The sequence below is a fragment of the Sarcophilus harrisii genome, chromosome 2 (assembly GCF_902635505.1).
Source record: "Sarcophilus harrisii chromosome 2, mSarHar1.11, whole genome shotgun sequence".
Lineage (NCBI taxonomy): Eukaryota > Metazoa > Chordata > Mammalia > Dasyuromorphia > Dasyuridae > Sarcophilus > Sarcophilus harrisii.
The window spans coordinates 167,847,950-167,867,084 of NC_045427.1; the positions used below are offsets into that span (position 1 = coordinate 167,847,950).

Here is a 19,135-nt window from a genome sequence, read left to right on the forward strand (position 1 = left end):
CTGGTAATAAAGCTATTACAGTAGCTTTCTATGGTCAGGGTTCTTTTCTGCTCTTTTTAAAATTTCAGTTTGAGTACTAGGGCACAGGAGAAACTGTCCCAAGCTTCTTTTGCAGGGATATACAGACTTCTCACTGGCATTCTGCACTGGGACTGGAGGTGCTACTGGCTTTCCCAGTGTACTAGGTTTGTCTGGCTTAATCCTGCCTATTATGCCAGGGGATTGGAGAGGGAGTGGGAGGGTGAGGGGAGGTTCCAATTTGCCTTTGGCACTTGGATTAGAAGGTTTACACTTCTGCTGCTGTTTGGTGCTGTAGTTAAGAACCTCCCACTCTGTACCACTCCCATTCTGTGCCTACTCTGGACTGCACTTCCCTTTGACCCAAATGAGACAGATATTTACTAAAATTGTTCTAAGATATCTTAAGCTGGAAAATTTTTTCACGCTGGATTTTTATGGGTTCTTTCACTCCAGAATCTATTAGAGCAGGGTGGGGAACATGTAGGCTGAGGGAAAAATCATTTTCTAATGTACCTGTAGGTGATGATAAATTGAAAGTTAGGTAAAACAACCTACCATTGCTTGAGTTCTAAAAATTGATAATTTTTTATGGCCTATGAATTATGTTATAAATATCTAACTAGCACTTGGAAGAAAAAAGGTTCTTCACCCTTCCTTTAGAGACTTGATTTAAGCATTGTTTCTGAGAGAAACTGGGGAGAGCTCAGGCAATTTCCTGGCTTCACTCTGCTGTCATCATGTATGGGATTTCTTGAGGGAGGTCCAAATTGATAGTTTAAACTTAGAGCAGTGCCCTATGCTAGCTCTTGGAGTGTTTGCACTGTACATGGATATTCCAGCTCTACCCTGAAATGCAAATATGAATAACCAAAGTAATGAAGATAATTTTTGCACTGGAAATGACAAAACTAATAGGGAGTGAATAGTCAAAACAAGTAAGGAGATAGCAAGAGAGTACCATGCTGCTCTTTAAATTCAAGTCCCTAGGCTTAGATGAACTATGTTGTCAAGTCCTAAAAGAACTGGCCAATTTGGAGGCAGCCAGTTAGATAGAGCCTTGAAATCAGGAGGATCTGAGTTAAAATATGGCCTCAGATATTTAACAATTCCTGGCTATGTGACCTTGGGGAAGTCACTTAACCCCAATTCCACCGGCAAAAAAGAAATAAAAAGAATTGGCTAATTTGACTGCTGAGCCAGTGTATTTCTAAGATCATGAAAAACAGAGCAGGTACAAGAGGGCAGATGTTCCTAATTTTTTTTTTAATATGGAAAAGAACAGAATCTATAAACTATATGCCAATGAGCTTAACTTTGTTTCCTTGGAAAATTATGAAAAAGATCATTAAAGTTATGGTTGTCAAATATCCAGAAAGTAAAGTAGTGATTATAAAAAATCAAAATGGCTTTATCAAGAACAGATTCATACCCTTTCAGTCTCAATCACCAACTCTTGTGTTAACTTGGGCTGGAAGTCCTTCATGGCTTCTCCAGCTGGATATGAGTCAGTTGAATAGAAGGTGTTGTAGCCATTGAATTCTGTTCAACTTGTTCATCTCAAAGAGGTCTTTCTACTCTGTCCACTCCCTTTAAGAAAACTTCCAATGCAATGGCTGCAGTGAAGCTATAATTATAGCCTTGTATTTAATAAAACTGGACATAGCTTGTCTTTAAATTCCATCTCTTAGTTTTCCATTTTGTTGTACTTGATAGGAACACCAAAAAATCATGAACAGCTTTATCATTGATGAACTTAACCTCAATTTCCTTGATGTAGAATTTATTGTTAAGGATATTCTGGATCCGAAAGTTTCTTCTAATGATAATAAAGATGTCTTCTGTGTTGCTGACCTTGGTGACATCTTAAAGAAACAGGTGAGATGGTACAAAACTCTGCCTCCGGGAACTACTTTTTATGATATTAAATATAAGGACAACAGAGCTATAGGGAAGATATTTGCTGCTATAGAAGAAGCATTTGAATGTGCTAGAATACTGAAATACAATCAGTACAGAGTCTAATCTATGCAAATCCATGCAAACAAGTACCACAAATGAAGTATACTAACAACAAATGATGGCTTCTCAGAGTAAAATAGAGCTAATGAAAGTTGCCAGGCCTTATTCAAAGACAAACCTGGTTTTGAGATTTTCCTCTGATGAATCCAAACCTGTTAATTGTCTAAGTGTTAAATTTGGTGCCACTCTTAAAACTACTAACCTATTCCTTTAATAGCAAAGGAATTGAATACTGATGTTACTGAATTCGTTTCCATGTGGACACTGGTTGTACTGATCCAAAAATCTTTGTTCAAGCAATTTCTGATGTCCAATATGTCTTTGACATGGGGGTGGACTTTGGTTTCAACAGGTATCTTTTTTATATTGATGGTGGTTTTCCTGACTCTGAGGATGTAAAGATTAAATTTAAAGAGATCTCAGGCATAATTAATCCAGCACTGGATAAATATTTTCCTGCTGATTCTGGAGTAAGACTCATAGTTGAACCATGCAGTTAATATCGATGTAAAAAAAATGTATTATAACAACAGACAGGTTTTAATGATGAAAATAATGCAAATAATAAAACATTTATGAACTATGTAAATGATGGAATATATGGACCATTTAATTGCATGTTTTTTGATCAAGAAAATGTTAAATCTATTCTACAAAAGAAACCCAAACCAGATGAGTAGCATTATTCTTCTAGTACTTGGGAACCATATATAACAAACAGTCTTGATCAAATTGTTGAATACTCTAATTTACCAGAAAAGTATGTGGCAGATTAGATGTTATTGAAAACATGGGTAATCATACTGTTGCTGCTGCTTCTGCTTTCAATGCAGTCATGGATACTATGTTCACTTCTGAGCACCATTATTTAAGAAAAACATTAATGAACTGAAGAGAATACAGAGAAGAAAATAATGAAAGAAGAATGGGGCTACATGATGGCAGTCTTAAAGTATGTAAAGAGCTGATATGTTCCCAGAGGTCAGAATGAGAAGCAATACAGGTAAATATGTCAAGGAGGTCATTTAGAGCTACATTTGGAGTCAGGCAAAACTTAGAGCTATTCACAAGTGGAGTGGACTATAGAGGTAGGTAGTAGATAGATACCCCTTTTAGGAAGGGGCTAGACTTTTGGTTATGTTATAGTGAAGATTACTTTCATATATAGGTAGAATTAAAAGGCCCCTGAGGCCCTTTCCAAGTTTAAATTCTACAAGTTTGTAAAAATATTAATAGTGGCACTTTTATGGTAGTAAAGAACCTTTAGACAAGGAGCATCCCCACTTACTGAGATATGGGAATAAGTAAAGAAAGTCTAGGATATAAATGCAAAGGCATGTTATAGCAAAATAAAAAATAATGAATATGAAGAATTCAGAGAAATTTGGGAACACTTATGTGCACAAATTCATTGTGAAAAAGGCAAGTAGAGAAGCTTATATACATATACTTTTTACAGTAATTTAAAAGAAAACATCATCAAAAAACATGAAAGTTTAAATTAATTGGACTTGATTCCAGTTTTGATTCCAAAAGACTGCTGATAAAACCTACTTTCCTCCTTTCAGGACAGAGAGTTAACAGCTTTGTTGTTGTTTTGTTGTTTAGTTGTTTTCATTGTGTCCAACTGTCCAAAGCCCCATTTGGGATTTTCTTGGCAAAGATATTGAAGTGGTTTGCCATTTCCTTCTCCAGCTCCTTTTACAGACAGAAGAACTGAGGTAAACATAGTTAAGTGATCTGTCTATAGTCACACACTTACTAGTATCTGAGACCAGATTTGAACTTGTGTCTCCCTGACTCTAGGACTGGCACTCTATCTACTGAGCCACCTCGCTGCCCCATTAAAAATTAATCAGTACAGAATGTTGTCAAACAATGATTGATGAGAGTTTGGGTTTTTTGTGCTATAAAGGAGGACTCTATTGTGGGATAGGTATAATTATGGAGAAGTGATAGTGTTTTGCAAAAAGCATCAATTTAAAAAATTCTCAGTAAGAGAGAGTTAGACATTGTTCAGCCTTGACCCAGTCAATAGGTGTCTACTTTGCTTTCAATTCTTTGCTATTATAAGAAGTATTGATATAAACATTTTGCTACACATTGGACTCTAGTCATCCTCCTTGAATTTAATGCTGAGCAATGGGATTTCTAGATCAAAAGGATATGAATATTTTATTTTCCTTTGCATAGATTCTTTTAAAATATTCCCTAATTCCTTTTGATTTGTCATTTGATTAGAGTCTGAAACCTGTTAGCTTTTCATGTTATTTTCTGTGTAAATTATTTTTGTCATTGTTTTTTAGTCTTCATTTTTGAAAAGGACTTATGATATCACAAAGTAATGTCTTGACTTTGTACATGAATTCAATTTTAGCAAGATAGAGTTGTACAAAGTCATCAACCTCACTTTTACTGAGTTATTGAAGTTTCCAGTGGTAAGACAAAAATGAAAATGACTGGAGATAGTCCAGAATGCTGTAGATGACCTTGGCATCTTTGATATCTGACTAAGCTCTAAGCATTCCACAGCATCTGCTTCAGTTGTCTTCATGAGTGTTGGAACAAATTGTTCTCATTCATCCATACCACCAGGGGAGATATCCACATGTTTGGCATAGACACCTCCATAAGTTCCTAATAAGTTTGAGGCCTTCAGTTACCCTCAACTGATTTAGCCTATCTGCTTAAATAGTTTTACCAAGCAAAACCCATCTGTCTAAATAACTGCTCTTGAACTTTATGTGCCTTCCATGTCTGTGTGCTAGGTCTCTGAAACAACCTTGTAATTTTATCAATGCAAGAACACTGTCTGTAACAGTTTTCTGTAGCAGCAAATACCCTGCTATGAACTCACTGAAAGTCCAATGAATGTAACTGACAAATTAACTTACCAAGTTGCCCATGAATTAAAAGTAGGTAACAACTAGGAAAAAATGATGTAGTTATCCTAAACTCAAGATTTCCCCTAAATAATTTCATGTCCTATCACCCAATTCTCTAAAAAAAATTACAATAAGAGTTTTAAGACTGAATAGCTTTCTGAGATTTGTAATTCAAGAGGATAATTACATTTCCTCTTAGTTTTGAATCCCTGATCTCTTATATACTGTTTGTGCCTCTTTAAGAATACCTGTAAAAGACTTAAGTCCACATTCTAGAACAAAAATCTCAGAACAAAGGACAATTTTATAAATTTGAAAATATAAGCAGATTACAGTAGAGACAACTTGGGCAGTATATAGATTAGTATTGCCTTGTGTTTAAAACAATCACTTGAAAATCTGTTTCCCTGGTAAGGGCTATACTGGAAACAATAACCCGTTTAAAATCAGACATATGTAAAATATTTTCTCTCTGTAGCAGCAGGTATTTCCTATGACCCAGAAGAATGATATTTGGAATAAAAATAAATACCCCTTTAAGGATATATCAAAGCCACTTCCAGTAATTTTTTCCCATCAGCGGTAAAATTCCTTTTATAAAATGCAACAGTTTAGTTAAAAACTTTCTAGATTGTGTCTATTTCCTGCTTAGCTTAAAAAATGGGAGTATGACTATAATGAACAAACTTTCTGAAAGATTAGGGTCCGCAAAAGTCATCAGCTGGTGGCCAACCTGATGAGTTTTAAAAGAGAAGGTAGTCCTTAGTCAAGGGGGAAATGCCCATGATTTCTACTTTGTAGCACTACATCTTGTTGTGCTCCTTGGCTATGTCTTTGAGGGATAAAGATCATCTCTCAAGGAGAAAGAAAGCAAGATAGAGTAGAGAATTTAGGAGATAGAGTTTGAAAACTTATTCTCAATCCCAAGGCTTCCTTGAACTTTGATACTTTCAAATTTTGATAACTCACTTCTTTCATCACCAGTTTCTTTACATATAAACAAATTTGTAAAAAGTTAGCCTTGGTGATTTTTCAGGTCATCTTCTCAGCATGAAATGTATTACCCAGGGCTTAGTATGGAATAAAAATATAGTATAGGCAAACAAACAAAAAAAAAAAGAATCCAAAACATTTTTTTTTTGTAGGAATTATATCTGATTCAATAGTGGCCCATGTAGGCCATCTTTTTGTCATATAGCAATTTGATTTTGGTGAGAAAGTATAGCATAGCTGTAGGGGTAACTAGGTGGTACAGTGGATAGAGTATTGGACCTGGATTAAGGAAGACTCATCCTGAGTTCAAATATGACCGAGGCCCCTTATTAAATGTGTGATTCTGGGCAAATCATTTCATTCTATTTGTCTTGGTTTCCTCCTCTGTAAAATGAACTAGAGAAGGAAATGGCAAACCATTTCAGTATCTTTGTCAAGAAAACCCCAAATAGAATCACAGAATCAAAAGACTAAAAAGCAACTGAACAACAAAACAGAATGCTTTCCTTCTCATTATTTTAAAAATCCTAACATATGTTCAGTGACGAATTACCATAATGTGGAGTATATTACCATTAAGTGGAGTACATTCAAAATATGAGTTTGATTACCTGTTACATGCCAAGACCTTTGAAATAACCCAGTTTATGTTTTCTAAGTTCTTAAAACTAACCTAGCAGGGGAGATTACAAGAAGGGTAAATGTAAGATGAGTAGCATATGAGGAGTAACCACAATACTATAAATGCTACCAAGGATTCTAAGCAAGATCACATAATAGTCACAGGACTGATGGAGGATACCTGGAAGAAGTATGCTTTGGAGTTGGATCTTGAAGAATAGATAGGATCTAGAAAGGGGAAGATTTAGGAGAAAAAATTAAAGCTCATTCTAAGACAAAGAGATAGCACTCATATAGCACAGTGTTCAGGGGCATGAAGAACTCTCCATTTATACCTCCATCACACACACATACAATCACAGACAAAGACACAGACACAATGATGAGTATTTTTTTTGTTTGTTTGTTTGTTTTTTTACATTAAGAACCATAAGGAAATCAAATACCTTTGGAAGGTGAGGGGAAGTAGGAAGCAAATTAGGGGATAAAGCACACAATTCTAGCTAGAATAATAGAGATAGTGGAAGAATGAATTTAAACTTTGTACACTTCATAATTTTGTCTATGTCTCTAGGTCTGACAAAGTGTTAGCCTTTTCTCTTCCTATGTAGGATAAATGATACTATCTTAAACTTAAGAGATTTAACTCTATTAAGCAAAAGTGCTACTTAAATTCAAAGGAATTATTTTCCAAGGGGGGGCATTGGAATCATTTTTCAAAATTGACATCAAATAAATCAGAGAGACAGCTAAGTTATTGCTTCCTGAGGTTTAAAAAACTCTATTCTCTATTTGCTGAGTCAAGCAGCCTCAATATTTAAAATCTCTAGATTGAGTTCAGAAGGTATCATATTGTTATTAAGGATAAGCAATTTTATCAAGTACTCTTAAGACACTTTATTGATTGGTCCAAATTCTAAGTAGAGGCTTGCCTTTGAAATTTGTTCCTTCAACTTTGTTTAAAAAATAATTCTCTTGCTGATGTTTAGAGAGCAAAAACCACCATGTACCCACATGATTTGTGTTCTGGTTTGTTTGTTTGTAGTTACTATTTTAATATCTACTTCTTACCTGAATTCAGTGAAAATGAAGCAGGAATGTCTATAGAACTAGAAGTTTCACTACTGGCCTCATGCCTGGGCTTCTGTTGTAGCTGCTGTGCTATGTCATAGGTTGGAGACAGGTCCAGAAAGTTGCTGCTGTCTTCTGAGCAAGGATCTGGCGTGGCTTTCTGGCCTTCCATATCCTTCCCTGCCACAAACAAAACAAAACTAATCAAAATCATGGGGGAAAAAAATGGCTCCACATTCAAGCCTAAAAACGTTTATCTTTCTCACATTGTTAAAGGATTGGCACAACATCTGTTTGAAAACCTATCATTTCACCATAGATAGAAACCATTAATAATTAAGAAGGAAGGCAAGCAAGTAGAAATTGGCCTTAGCTATAGTCCCACATAGAACATAGAATGCTGCAGGATTACATCACATTTCTATAAAGAGAACTATAGAGAAGAGGTTTGCTCAGAATTACATTTGTCACTGCCTTCAGAAGTTTTTCTTGAAAGTCTCACATCTTGATCTAAAAATGTTACTGAACAATGTTGCTACTTATAAAACAAATTTTACCCCCATAAACCTATCCTTCAAAGTTCATGATTTCTACTGAGAGTACTACAATCCTTCCACTAATTCAACTTTCAACCTCAGAGTCATGCTGCTTGCTATCCTCATTCTCTACATCCAGTGACTTGTACATTCATTTTCACAACATACCCTCCACCCAAACTTTTCTCTCCATTAACATAGCTATTGGCATAGTTCAGGTCCTCATCACAGCTAATCTAGACCAGTGGTTTCCAAAGTGGGGGAGAATGAGCAACCCATCCAAGAATAGCAAGAGGGGCCGCATCCCATTCTACATAATAGTCGATCCTGGAGCTTGTCTCCAACATGATACATATCTTTGTACCCTAGCACTCTCCTCACTATGCCCTCTCCCTCTCCTCTTTTGAGCCAGGTGTCAACTTCCCGGAACTTTAACTTTTGTACCAAGCATCTGCACAGATGCTTTTGGGAACATTTTGGTGCCCATCCATATCATCATCTCTTTGTTGCAGGGGCAGGTAATCTTGGAGAGCCATGCTAAGTACTCTGTGGTAAGAGCTCCATCTCTCCCCTTTTCATGAAGATAAAACAGAATGAGTTATATAGGATGAGCAGTGATAGAGATGTTGTGTTTTATATTGACAATCTTATTATATTATCTTTCCTTCCTATTCCAAACTTCCCCATTACAGTCAGGGTGCCACCATCTCTCCAGTTACTCCTTTTTATCTTTCTAGTCCTCTTACACCTTATTTCTCACCACATATCTATCAATTCACATACACATAACTTAAAAATAAGTAAACATACACATATCGGGGGCTGAAAACTCAAAAAAAATTTTACTATGGGATGAAATCTAAAAAATCCAGAAACTACTGACCATGACAATTTCAACAGCCATCTAACAGAATGAATTCTCTTCTTCTGGTCTTTTTTCTCCAATCCATCCTCCACTCAGTTACAAAAGTAATCATCCTAAAATACAATTCCAAACAAGTTACACTCCTGTTCTAGAACCTTATATACCCTCTTCTGCCCTGTAGGAAAAATACAAATGCTTCAGTTTAACATTTAAATCTTTTATTAAACCTTTCCTCTGGTTTCAACTCTTAAAATTTAACATTTAAATCTTTTATTAAACCTTTCCTCTGGTTTCAACTTCGTTTTTCTAAGCTTCTTTCACAATATTTCCCTTAACACATTCTACTTTCTACCCAAAATAGCCTATGTACTGTTCCTGATTCCTTGAACATACCTCCCACCTCATCACTTAGATTACCCTTATAATCTTTTTAAAATTTTCTTTAGATTTTTTGTTTTGTTTTTGTCCCACCAAAGCCTAATACTCTGTGTTTTGTACAACAGTAGGCACTCAATAAATCCTTACTGGATTGGATTAATTAAAAAAAATAAATATTTATAAAGCACCAACAATGAGGCAGTGTTCTGAACAGTGAGGATGCAAAAAGAAGCAAAAGACAGTATCTAACCTCAAGAAACTTACAATGTAATGGGGGAAACAACATGCAAATAAATATATACAAAGCAAGCTACACATAAGATAAAGAGGAAATAACAAAGGGAAGATACTGAAATAAAAAGGGGATGGAAAAAACTTCTGGTAAAAAAGGGGATTTAATTGGAACTTAAAGATAGCCAGGAAGGTCACTAAGTAGCTAATGAGGAGGAAGAGCAATCCAGGTGGGAAGAAAAAAGTCAGAGGCTAGAAACAGGGTGTCTTGTTTGGGCAACATTAAGGATGTCAGTGTCTCTGAAGCAAAAACTGAGGTGAGGAGAAAGGTATAAGAAGACTGAAAAGGTAGGAAGTGACTAAACTATACAAGACTTTGAATGCCAAACAGAACATTTTGTATTTGATCATGGGACAAATGTCAGGAAAACATTGCTGATTTCTGATGAGGAACAGAAGAAAGAATCCAAACATCAAACAATGAATAACTATGGGACCCTGGGCACTTAACTTGCCTATTTCAGTTTCTTCATCTATAAAATGGGGATAATAATAGCACTTATTTAACAAGATTGTTGGGAAGCTCAAATAAGATAATATTTGTAAAGAACTCTATGAAGCTTTAAGTGCTATATAATTGGTTACTATGATGATGATGATGAAATTACTATAATTTATAAAGTTTTTTTTAAATATAAGTTTTCATTTTTTCCTCTCAGATTTCTATCTTAAGTCTTGGCCTCTCCATTTCCCAATTCCAAGGCTTTGTTGGTCTTGGTAATTCAATTAAAATGATGTTCCCTTCTCCCTTTCACATTCCTATTTACCCATCAAAATCTAAGGAAAAATCTAAAATGAGAAATGAATTTGTAATATATAAAGAAAGAAAATTTACAATAAAGGGTTACATTTCTGAATAAAGGGCTGATGGTCAGCACTTTATAAAATGACCAAAGGCTTATCAATGTATAGCTAGATTGGACCTTAGAGATTAAGTCCTTCAATTTACAGATGAAGGAACTGAGATCCAAAGAGCTCAAATGATTTGGTTCCAGTCAATCAGATATTAACTAGTACCACAAATTTAGAGATAACTCCTTCAGTGTTATACAGTACAACACATTCATCATATAAATTTGGAAACGCAGACCTAGAAAACCCATGGATAGGAAGTGATAAGAGTTGTGAATGGAATCCAGTTCCTCTAATTACAAATCCCGTCCATTCTACTCTATTCTACTGACCACAAACTAGATGTAAAAGTATTTCTTTTTTTAAAAAATTATTTAATATTTTATTTTTCCCTACTTATATGTAAAAACAATTTTTAACATTGTTTTTAAAAAAATTGAGTTCCAAATTCTTCCCCCCTCTATAATCTCCTTCTTACCCCCAAAAAGAAGGCAAGTAATTTGATATAGATTTTACATGTGCAGTCGTGCAAAACAATGTTATTATTTCATCAATTATCAATCATATTGTCCCTTTGCTGTTCAATGTAAAAAGTACATATGGATTGACAACTAGGACAATGCCTCACTATATAAGCTGCATTTATTTGTGTTTTACATTTGGTACAGGAAACTCATAGAAATTTCCCTCTCTTTCTCATAGAGCCTGGCATTGTGCCTGGTAATGCTAAAGTGTTCCTTATTCACAGGGCTCAAATTGACACTTACTTTTATATGGGATTGTATTTTTGCTTAACAGCTTTCTCCTTTCTGACTGAGCTGTCAAACCATCCTGGGCAGTATCTGTGACTCATAGCTTTTTGGCATCCCTCACAATGCTAGGTACACTGCCTTAGATATACCAATCAAACAGGAATTTATTAAGCATTGACAGTAGGTTCAACTGACTCAAAGACTGAAGGAAAATAACCAGTTTAGAGGCAGTTGGTTCAGTGAAAAAAGCACTGCACTGGAGTCAGTCAGTCAATAACTATTAAGGGCTTATCATGGATGTATAGGTGACTCAGTTCATAGAACATGGGGTCTAGAGTCCAGGAAGACCCAAGTTCAAATTTAGCTTCAAAGATTCATCAGCTATGAAATCTGGGGAAATCACTTAACCTATGAACGCCTTAATTTTACTTGAGAAGGAAATGGCAAGCCACCAGGATTTTTGCCAAGAAAACTGACTGAAGTCTTGAAGAATCTGACATGATGGAACAACACATGGGCCAAGCTTTATGTTAAATGCTTGGGATAGCAAGTAGATAATGTTAGAAATACACACTTGACAATGAAAATCAGGTATCAAGGAAAATTTATTCAAGAAGAATCTTAGGAATTATCTTAACATTTCTGGTCCGAAGTGCAACCCACTCTTCTTTGGGAAGAGGGAACCCTGAGCACAGAAGTGGGAGAACCTTTATATTTGTTAGCTCAGCACAGCCCCTCCCTCCCCTCCCTTCAGAGAATGGATTGGTCCATTTCTTCCAGGTTACAATCTTTCTGATACGCCCACTACATGTTTCCCCTAAATATGTATAAACATGTGTTCCTCATCATAAACTTCACGTTCAAAAATCGCAGAATTCCTCATCATGAACTTCATGTTCAAAAATGGCAGAAAACTCCTCCCATTGAATGTGTTTAATATTCAGTTAGCCTATTAAGGGCAATAATGATTTGGGCAAGTCAGATCATTGACCCCAACTAGTTTGGGCTGGATTTGCTATTATTTTAAGTTTGTGGTTTTCTCAAAATCACAAGACTTTCTGATTGGCTGAATCCACCTGTACCTCCCCCAGCTTCCCAATTCCTTGTTTGCACAAGGCTTCTATTGATCACTTAATTGTTCTGTGGAATCTTAACCTTTCTTAACTTCTCATGTTCCAAAACCTCTTAGTCAATGGTACCCACTATCCCACACTAGCTCAAAGCTTGCAACTCTGTGGAAATCCAACTTTTCCATATTTCTTACAGTTGTAAGATGGATATAACACTGGACTTGAAGTCAGTGATTTAATTCACATTTAGTTTTTTGACACTTAGAAGCTATATGACTCTTTTGAGTGACTTAACAGAGCTCTCATCTGCCTTAGTTATCTCATGTATAAATACTAAATACTAATAGCACAAAACTGTGAGAATAAAATATTTCCAAAGCACATTACAATTCAAGTGTTAGGTAAACACTGTTCTTATTACAAAGACAAAAAAAATCCCTGCCTTCATGGAATTTATACCCTAATGTTACATGTAAATAAAAAAAGTACATACAAGATATATACAGAGTAGATGAAAATTAATTTCAGAGGGAAGGCACTAGCAGTTGGGGGCGGGGGGGTACCTAGATAGGCCTCTTGTAGAAGGTACAAGTCTTGACAGGAACACTGAGGTGGAAGTTAAGTGGGAGAGCATTCCAAACACAGAACTGGGAGAGTCTTGGTTGGGGAACAAGGAATAAACTAGTGAAATGGGCAAAGGACTGAACTCCCCTCCCCTCCCTCAGTCTTAGGTTAAAGGGCCTTGGGCTTGCAGAGAAAGGTCTGCTCAGCTAGATTAATAAAGGAGGTATTTTGCACTTCAAAGTGCCTACTCTACAATGAGGGGTATCAGTTCAATAACCCTGACCTATAAACTATGTTAAACATCTGCCATTGTATCTTTCATCTTGTAAAGTCCAGTCACTGTTTAATGTCAAAATGTGCCAGCAAGGGTGAGCAAGAATGCTTATAAGGCTGTCCCTACTTCAGTTGGGCACAGAACCATGCCAGAATCCTACTGGAGTGGAGGTCTGTCCTGGCCATGTAGACCATCTAGGCCAGTTACAAATAAATTAATTCTAAATTATTAATTACTATGGCCGTCTTGAATTTTATTGTCTGGGCTATTTCACTAGTATAGCCTGTGAGCATGGAAAGGAATAAAGTATAAGAAGACTGGAATGGTTGGAAGGGACCAGGTTGTAGAGTTTTAAATGGCAAATAGAGGCCTTTATATTTGATCCAAGAGCTAATAGAGAACCATTGGCATTTCCTGAGTAGGAATGTGACATGGGCAGAGTTATGGTATAGGAGGACCAAGAGACTTGGGTTCAAATCTCACCTCTCAACATTGGGGAATGCATTTAACCTCCTAGGACCTTATTTTCTCCAAGGTAAAAAGAGGGTTGGACTAGGTGCCCTCTGAAATTTCTTTCTATCTTTTTGATATAGGATCACATATTCAATCATCTGCAACATCCTTTAAAGAACCTATTTTTCAGGCACAATGCTATATGGCCTATACCCTCAGCCTCTCAACCCCTTTGAAATGTGGATTTCCAATAAGCAAGATCACTCTGGAATAAGGTTATTTACCAAATACTATTTTAACATGAAATGGAATCCATTAATAATATCTCATGTCACACAAATTAGATCAACCTCAAATAATTCCCCAACTAATCTTCACCAGCTTTATGAAAGTCTAACTCAGATATTTAATCAGTGAGAAAGAATTGGCATTTCTGCACATGGGGAAGTTCTGCTGGGAATAAAAATCCAGGCCCTATAGACTACAGCACTGGTCCAGAATGCCATTAAACATAAGAAGATACATGATTTTAAAGGAAAATTGGGATTAGAAAGCATTTGTTATGAATTTAAAGTCAGCCCTTTAATTTTGAAGCAAACTATGGAGGTACCTAATAAAGAACAAAAAGTTTACTGTATTTGACATAATATACTTCATCTTCTTAAAGAGGCTTTCCTGTTCTGCAGTACTAGAAACACACAAGTTATCTTTCTAAATGTTTAAAAGTAAATCTAAGCTGAAAGCTGCCATGTTCTGTACCACTACTAAAAAGATCATTGCTAAAAAATATTGGCTCAATTCATATAATCATTTGAAATTGAAAGCTGGTTCCCCTGACTTCTCTTTATTTTACAGATAAGGTTAAGATACTTAAGCAAGCAGTTAGATATAGCAGGAAACACACTGTACTGGAAAGCTTCAGTTTCATTTATAAAATGCAAGAGTTGGGCTAAATGACCTTAATAGTTTCCTCCAGTTCTAATAATCTATAAGTAATTGGCTTTCAAGGATCATAGAAACATAGCTGTAGATCTGGAATGAATCTAAGAGGCCATTTAACCCGCTCATTTTACTAAGCAGGTTAAAAAACTGAGGAAGGTTAAGTGATTTGCCCAGTCATACAGAAGTTAGCATCAAACATAGGATTTGAACTTAAATCCTTAACTCTAGGGCCAAAGCTCTATTATATACTATTTATTACTATTACATACTATATATAATAAAAAATATAATATATATAATAATATATATGATATACTATGATACAGTTTATTTCCTTTTATATTTTCCAACTCATCTATGCTTAAATGTAAATTGTTGTTGTTCAGTTATTTTCAGTCTCATCTGATTTTTGTGACCCTATTTGGGGTTTTCCTGGCAAAGATAATAGAGTAGTTTGTTGTTTTCTCCTACAGCTCATTTTACAGAAGAGGAAACTGAGGCAAACTAGGTTAAGTGACTGGCTCATGGTCACACAGCTACTAAGTTTCTGAGGTCAAATTGGAACTCACAAAGACCTGACTCCAATCCCACTGTGTCAACTAGCTACCCCTGCTTTAGTCTAAATTACTGCCTTTAGCTTGGAAAAGACTCCTTATTTTCCCTTGAGAAGCATCAACCAGAGAAATTTTTGCTATCAGAGTATAATATTAGATGACAATGATGATAATAATTACTGACTTTATATAATGATTTAAGTTTTACAAAACACTGTATATACACTATCACATTTAGTTCTCACAATAGCTCTCTAAAGTACAGGTTCTCAAACTTTCTGCTCTCAGGACCCACTGGTAATTCTTGAAAATCATTGAGGACAAAAAAAGCTTTTGTTTATGTGAGTTATATCTATTGATATGTATCATATTAAATATGAAAATTAATAAACTTTAAAATATTATATTCATTTAAAAATAAATTTATTACATGTTAACATATTTTTATGAAATACATATTTTCCCAAAAAATGTCAGCAAGTATAGCATTTGCTTTTGTTTTGTAAATCTCTTTAATTCTGCCTTACAAAAAAAAAAAACTGAATTCTCATAGTTGCTTCTGTATTCAATTGTTATGATGTTATTTTGGTTGGAGTATATAAAGAAAATCCTAACTCACAAAGACTTTGAAGCTGAGGGGAAAAAAAGACTATTTTACTAAGCAAAAAATATCTTGGCATTCTTTTTTTTTTTTTTGAGAACTGTTTTGACTTTGGAAATCCACTTGGAAAGATCTCACTAACCTTAAAACACTGATAAATGTTTAATGGCCAGTTTTCCCTAGGGTGAAACTTATACATGACATACTTTTAAGTTTAATATGCATCAATATTTTCTCCACTACTTTCTTAAATTTAGATAATCAACAAAACAATAAATTAAGCCCTGAACTGTAGCATTTTCAATGTACATGTATATTCTGAAATGTTGACACTAGAGGTGGCTCCAGAACATGCCTTTCCCCCAGGAACAATTGGACACTTTGAGAACCACTTCTTGAGGACAAATTAGGCAGAGGCTATTTTCTACATTTTAAAGAAAATGAAAAAACAAAAACGAAAAATCCCACCTATGTTAGAAAAAGGTTAAGTGCTTTGCCCAGGGTCACACAATTCATTAGTATTTGAGGCAGAGTTCAAATCAAGATCTTTCTGATTCAAAATCCAGGACCCTAGCAGTAGACTATGGGAATGAGTTATGGTTTTAGTTGATTTATCCAGAAGCCACCTGAAAGTTCAAGGTTTTCAAAGAAACAAAAACATCCTAGTTGTTTTCTTCTGCCATAATACCCAATCAAGCCTCAAATTTCAGAAAGCACCAAATTGTGGGTGCTTATGGCTGTTTCTTTCAGGACTTTGTGGCATTCCTCTTGCTGTTATGTCCCCCTGGCCTGAAAAATAGGTCGATAAAACATAATCAGTGTTTAGCAACTGTAATCGTGTTCTAAAATTGTGACCTTTGATTGCAAAATAGTTTGAAGCCAACAGCCAAATACCCACCTTCCTGTTTTATCAGAACAGTGATGAGATTTCTTTTCCCAGAAAGAATGGCTCATCATGATAAAAATAATTAAAATTTAAAAAGACTTAAACATCATCATATATTAAAAACTAAACATGTCCTAGAACTGGGCACTATACCAAAGAAAGACTTGCTGAAAAGCAGAACTCCTTTTAAAAATAAGACTCTCATTTGTATTTACAAAATAACTTGAATGTTGAATGAAAACTCATCCTACAGCATTCTTACCGGGAAAAAAAAAAAAAAAGGACAAGGAGAGCTTGTGAGCCCCTTCTAGTAATCTTGGTAATAAACTGGATTTGCAATGAGTTCAGATGTTAGCTTAAACTGGCTTTACCCTGTTTGACCTACCTCCACACCTTTGAAAAGGAACCTTTTCAAGCAGTGTTCATTTTTCTTAACAGTGTATGCCTTTTATGGTATTACATCGGTTAATATGGTAATTTATTTTGCTAAATTGCTTTAAAAAAAAAAAATCCCTAATAAGAAAACAGGGAAGGTTATAGTAGGAAATTAAGGTGATAAAAATGGAAGATAGTTGTTTTTTTTTTTTAATAAACTACAACTATGTTTTATGCTTTACTTGGCTATTTTTTCCTCATGTTGGGAAATAAGGTACATGCTATAACTGCACATACCCATATTAATTATAGCCATATAAATTATACCCATATAAATTAGCCTTTACCCATATAAATTCCAATTTATCAAGAGAAGGGGGAGCTGTTTTTTGTTTTCTTTTTATCGATTAGTCATATATGGACATCAGCTTCATTTACCTTTTATTCTCCCCGAAGATACCAATATAAAATTTCCAATTCATATTTGAAAATTAAGAATATGAGGCATTATGTAGTAAATGCAATATACTTTGCTATAGTTAAGATTCTATTTTAATACTGTTCTGTAGGGGATAAGGAACGTCTTTGTGGAGAAGACAGGACCCGAATTGGGTTCTGAAGGAAGAACTGGGTTCAATACAACCTTGGATTTAAAACTGAAAAGAACCCCGGGGATTCCCCCAGAACCCCTCCCATTTAACAGATGAGGAAACTGAGTCTCCTCTGAGAGGTTAACTGACTGGTATAAGATCACATAGATAAGAAATTTCCAAGTTGGGATTTGACTCTGGTTTCGTCCATCTTTCTCTCGTTAACTCCGAATAAATAATAATTAATATATTAATTATGTTAATATATTAACATAATTAATATGTTAATTAATATATAATAAATAATAATAAATAAAGTCCGTTTCCCAGGACTGCAGCCACAGAAAGCTGCGCCTCTGCAGCGGAGAAGCTGCTCTGCCATCGGCGGAGAGGGAGGAGGAAAGCGGGCTGGGAAGGGAGAGGAGTCAGTTTTACAGCCTGACTGCCCAGCCCCGACATCCTTCCCTGGCAGCCCACTTGACCCTGCGCCTGTCCTTTCACCCACCGCCTCCTCCCGATAACAGAAACAAGACCTTCGCATTTATACACTGAAATAATACTCACCAGCCTTAGGTAGCCGGAAGCACACTGCTGAACAGGAAATGCAGCCACCATCTTTGTTAAGGGCAAACTGACTCCAACAGGAAGTCGTGCTACCATCTTGAATCCTGGCAGTCAGCGTTAGAAGGGAAAGGCCGTGGTAGCCATTTTGGATAAGGGCAATTACTGCTGGAAGGAAGCTTTGGCGGCTCAAGGGTTGTGGAGGAAAAAGCAAGGAGGATGCGGGTGGTTTCCCTGAAGATGATGTCTAAAAGCAGGTCAAGGCAGTTCTGAGGTGAATTGTGAGAGAACCAGAATTAAACGAAACTTTTAAAAATGACAGAATTCAGAAAAAATAGCTAGGAATTAACAAAGTGTAAAACAACGTTAGGTTTCTAGGTCATTTTATTGCTTTCAAAGCATTTTCACATAGATGATCTCATTTTTACAAGACTAGCTCTCTTTAAGATTAAAAAAAAAAAAAAAAAAAAAAAAAAACATTCGGAAACCGTGAAACAAAACATAGATACCAAGAAAATTTTGTGATGCCAAAATAGGAGCTTTCGGTCTAAAAGAAATAAACGTGCTTTGTATGTTCCCGATGTTACTACCCCTAGAAATGATATGATATTGAATTATCAGGAATTTATAGATGACTTTCGTGAAACAATTAGCCTTTGCTAGTGGAGAGCAAGAAAGTGGGTGGAGGAATTAAATAGTGATTAATAACATAGTTTTATGTAGAGCACGATCACATGAGATGTACTTTAACTAAAATAAATATTAAGAGCAGCTTTAAATAAGAAGAGAGATCTCAGAAGAATAACACGCAGCCCAAGGCGGATCTATGAAAAGGAAAAGGCAGATCTATGGAAAGGAACCCCATCACTTTGACTTGGGAAAAACCAGGACATGGAGATTTTGTTATATTTTGATTCTGTTTCTAATGTACAAGAGGGATAGGATTTCGTTGGTATAAGTTCCCTTTATTAATCTGGGTTG

At 35.6% G+C, this 19,135-nt stretch overlaps 1 protein-coding gene and 1 pseudogene across 1 annotated transcript in view; one reads left to right on the top strand and one right to left on the bottom strand.

The window, feature by feature from the left end:
• Positions 1 to 19,135, bottom strand: part of SHLD1 (shieldin complex subunit 1) — a 126,082-nt gene that overhangs the window by 104,821 nt on the left and 2,126 nt on the right. The window contains exons 2-3 of the mRNA XM_012540151.3: positions 18,158 to 18,401; positions 7,611 to 7,790 (exon numbers count right to left, since the gene is read on the bottom strand). Coding sequence (XP_012395605.1) covers positions 7,611 to 7,790; positions 18,158 to 18,401 — 424 coding nt within the window. The remainder of the gene's footprint in view (positions 1 to 7,610; positions 7,791 to 18,157; positions 18,402 to 19,135) is intronic.
• On the top strand, positions 1,750 to 2,932 carry LOC100916605 (annotated as a pseudogene).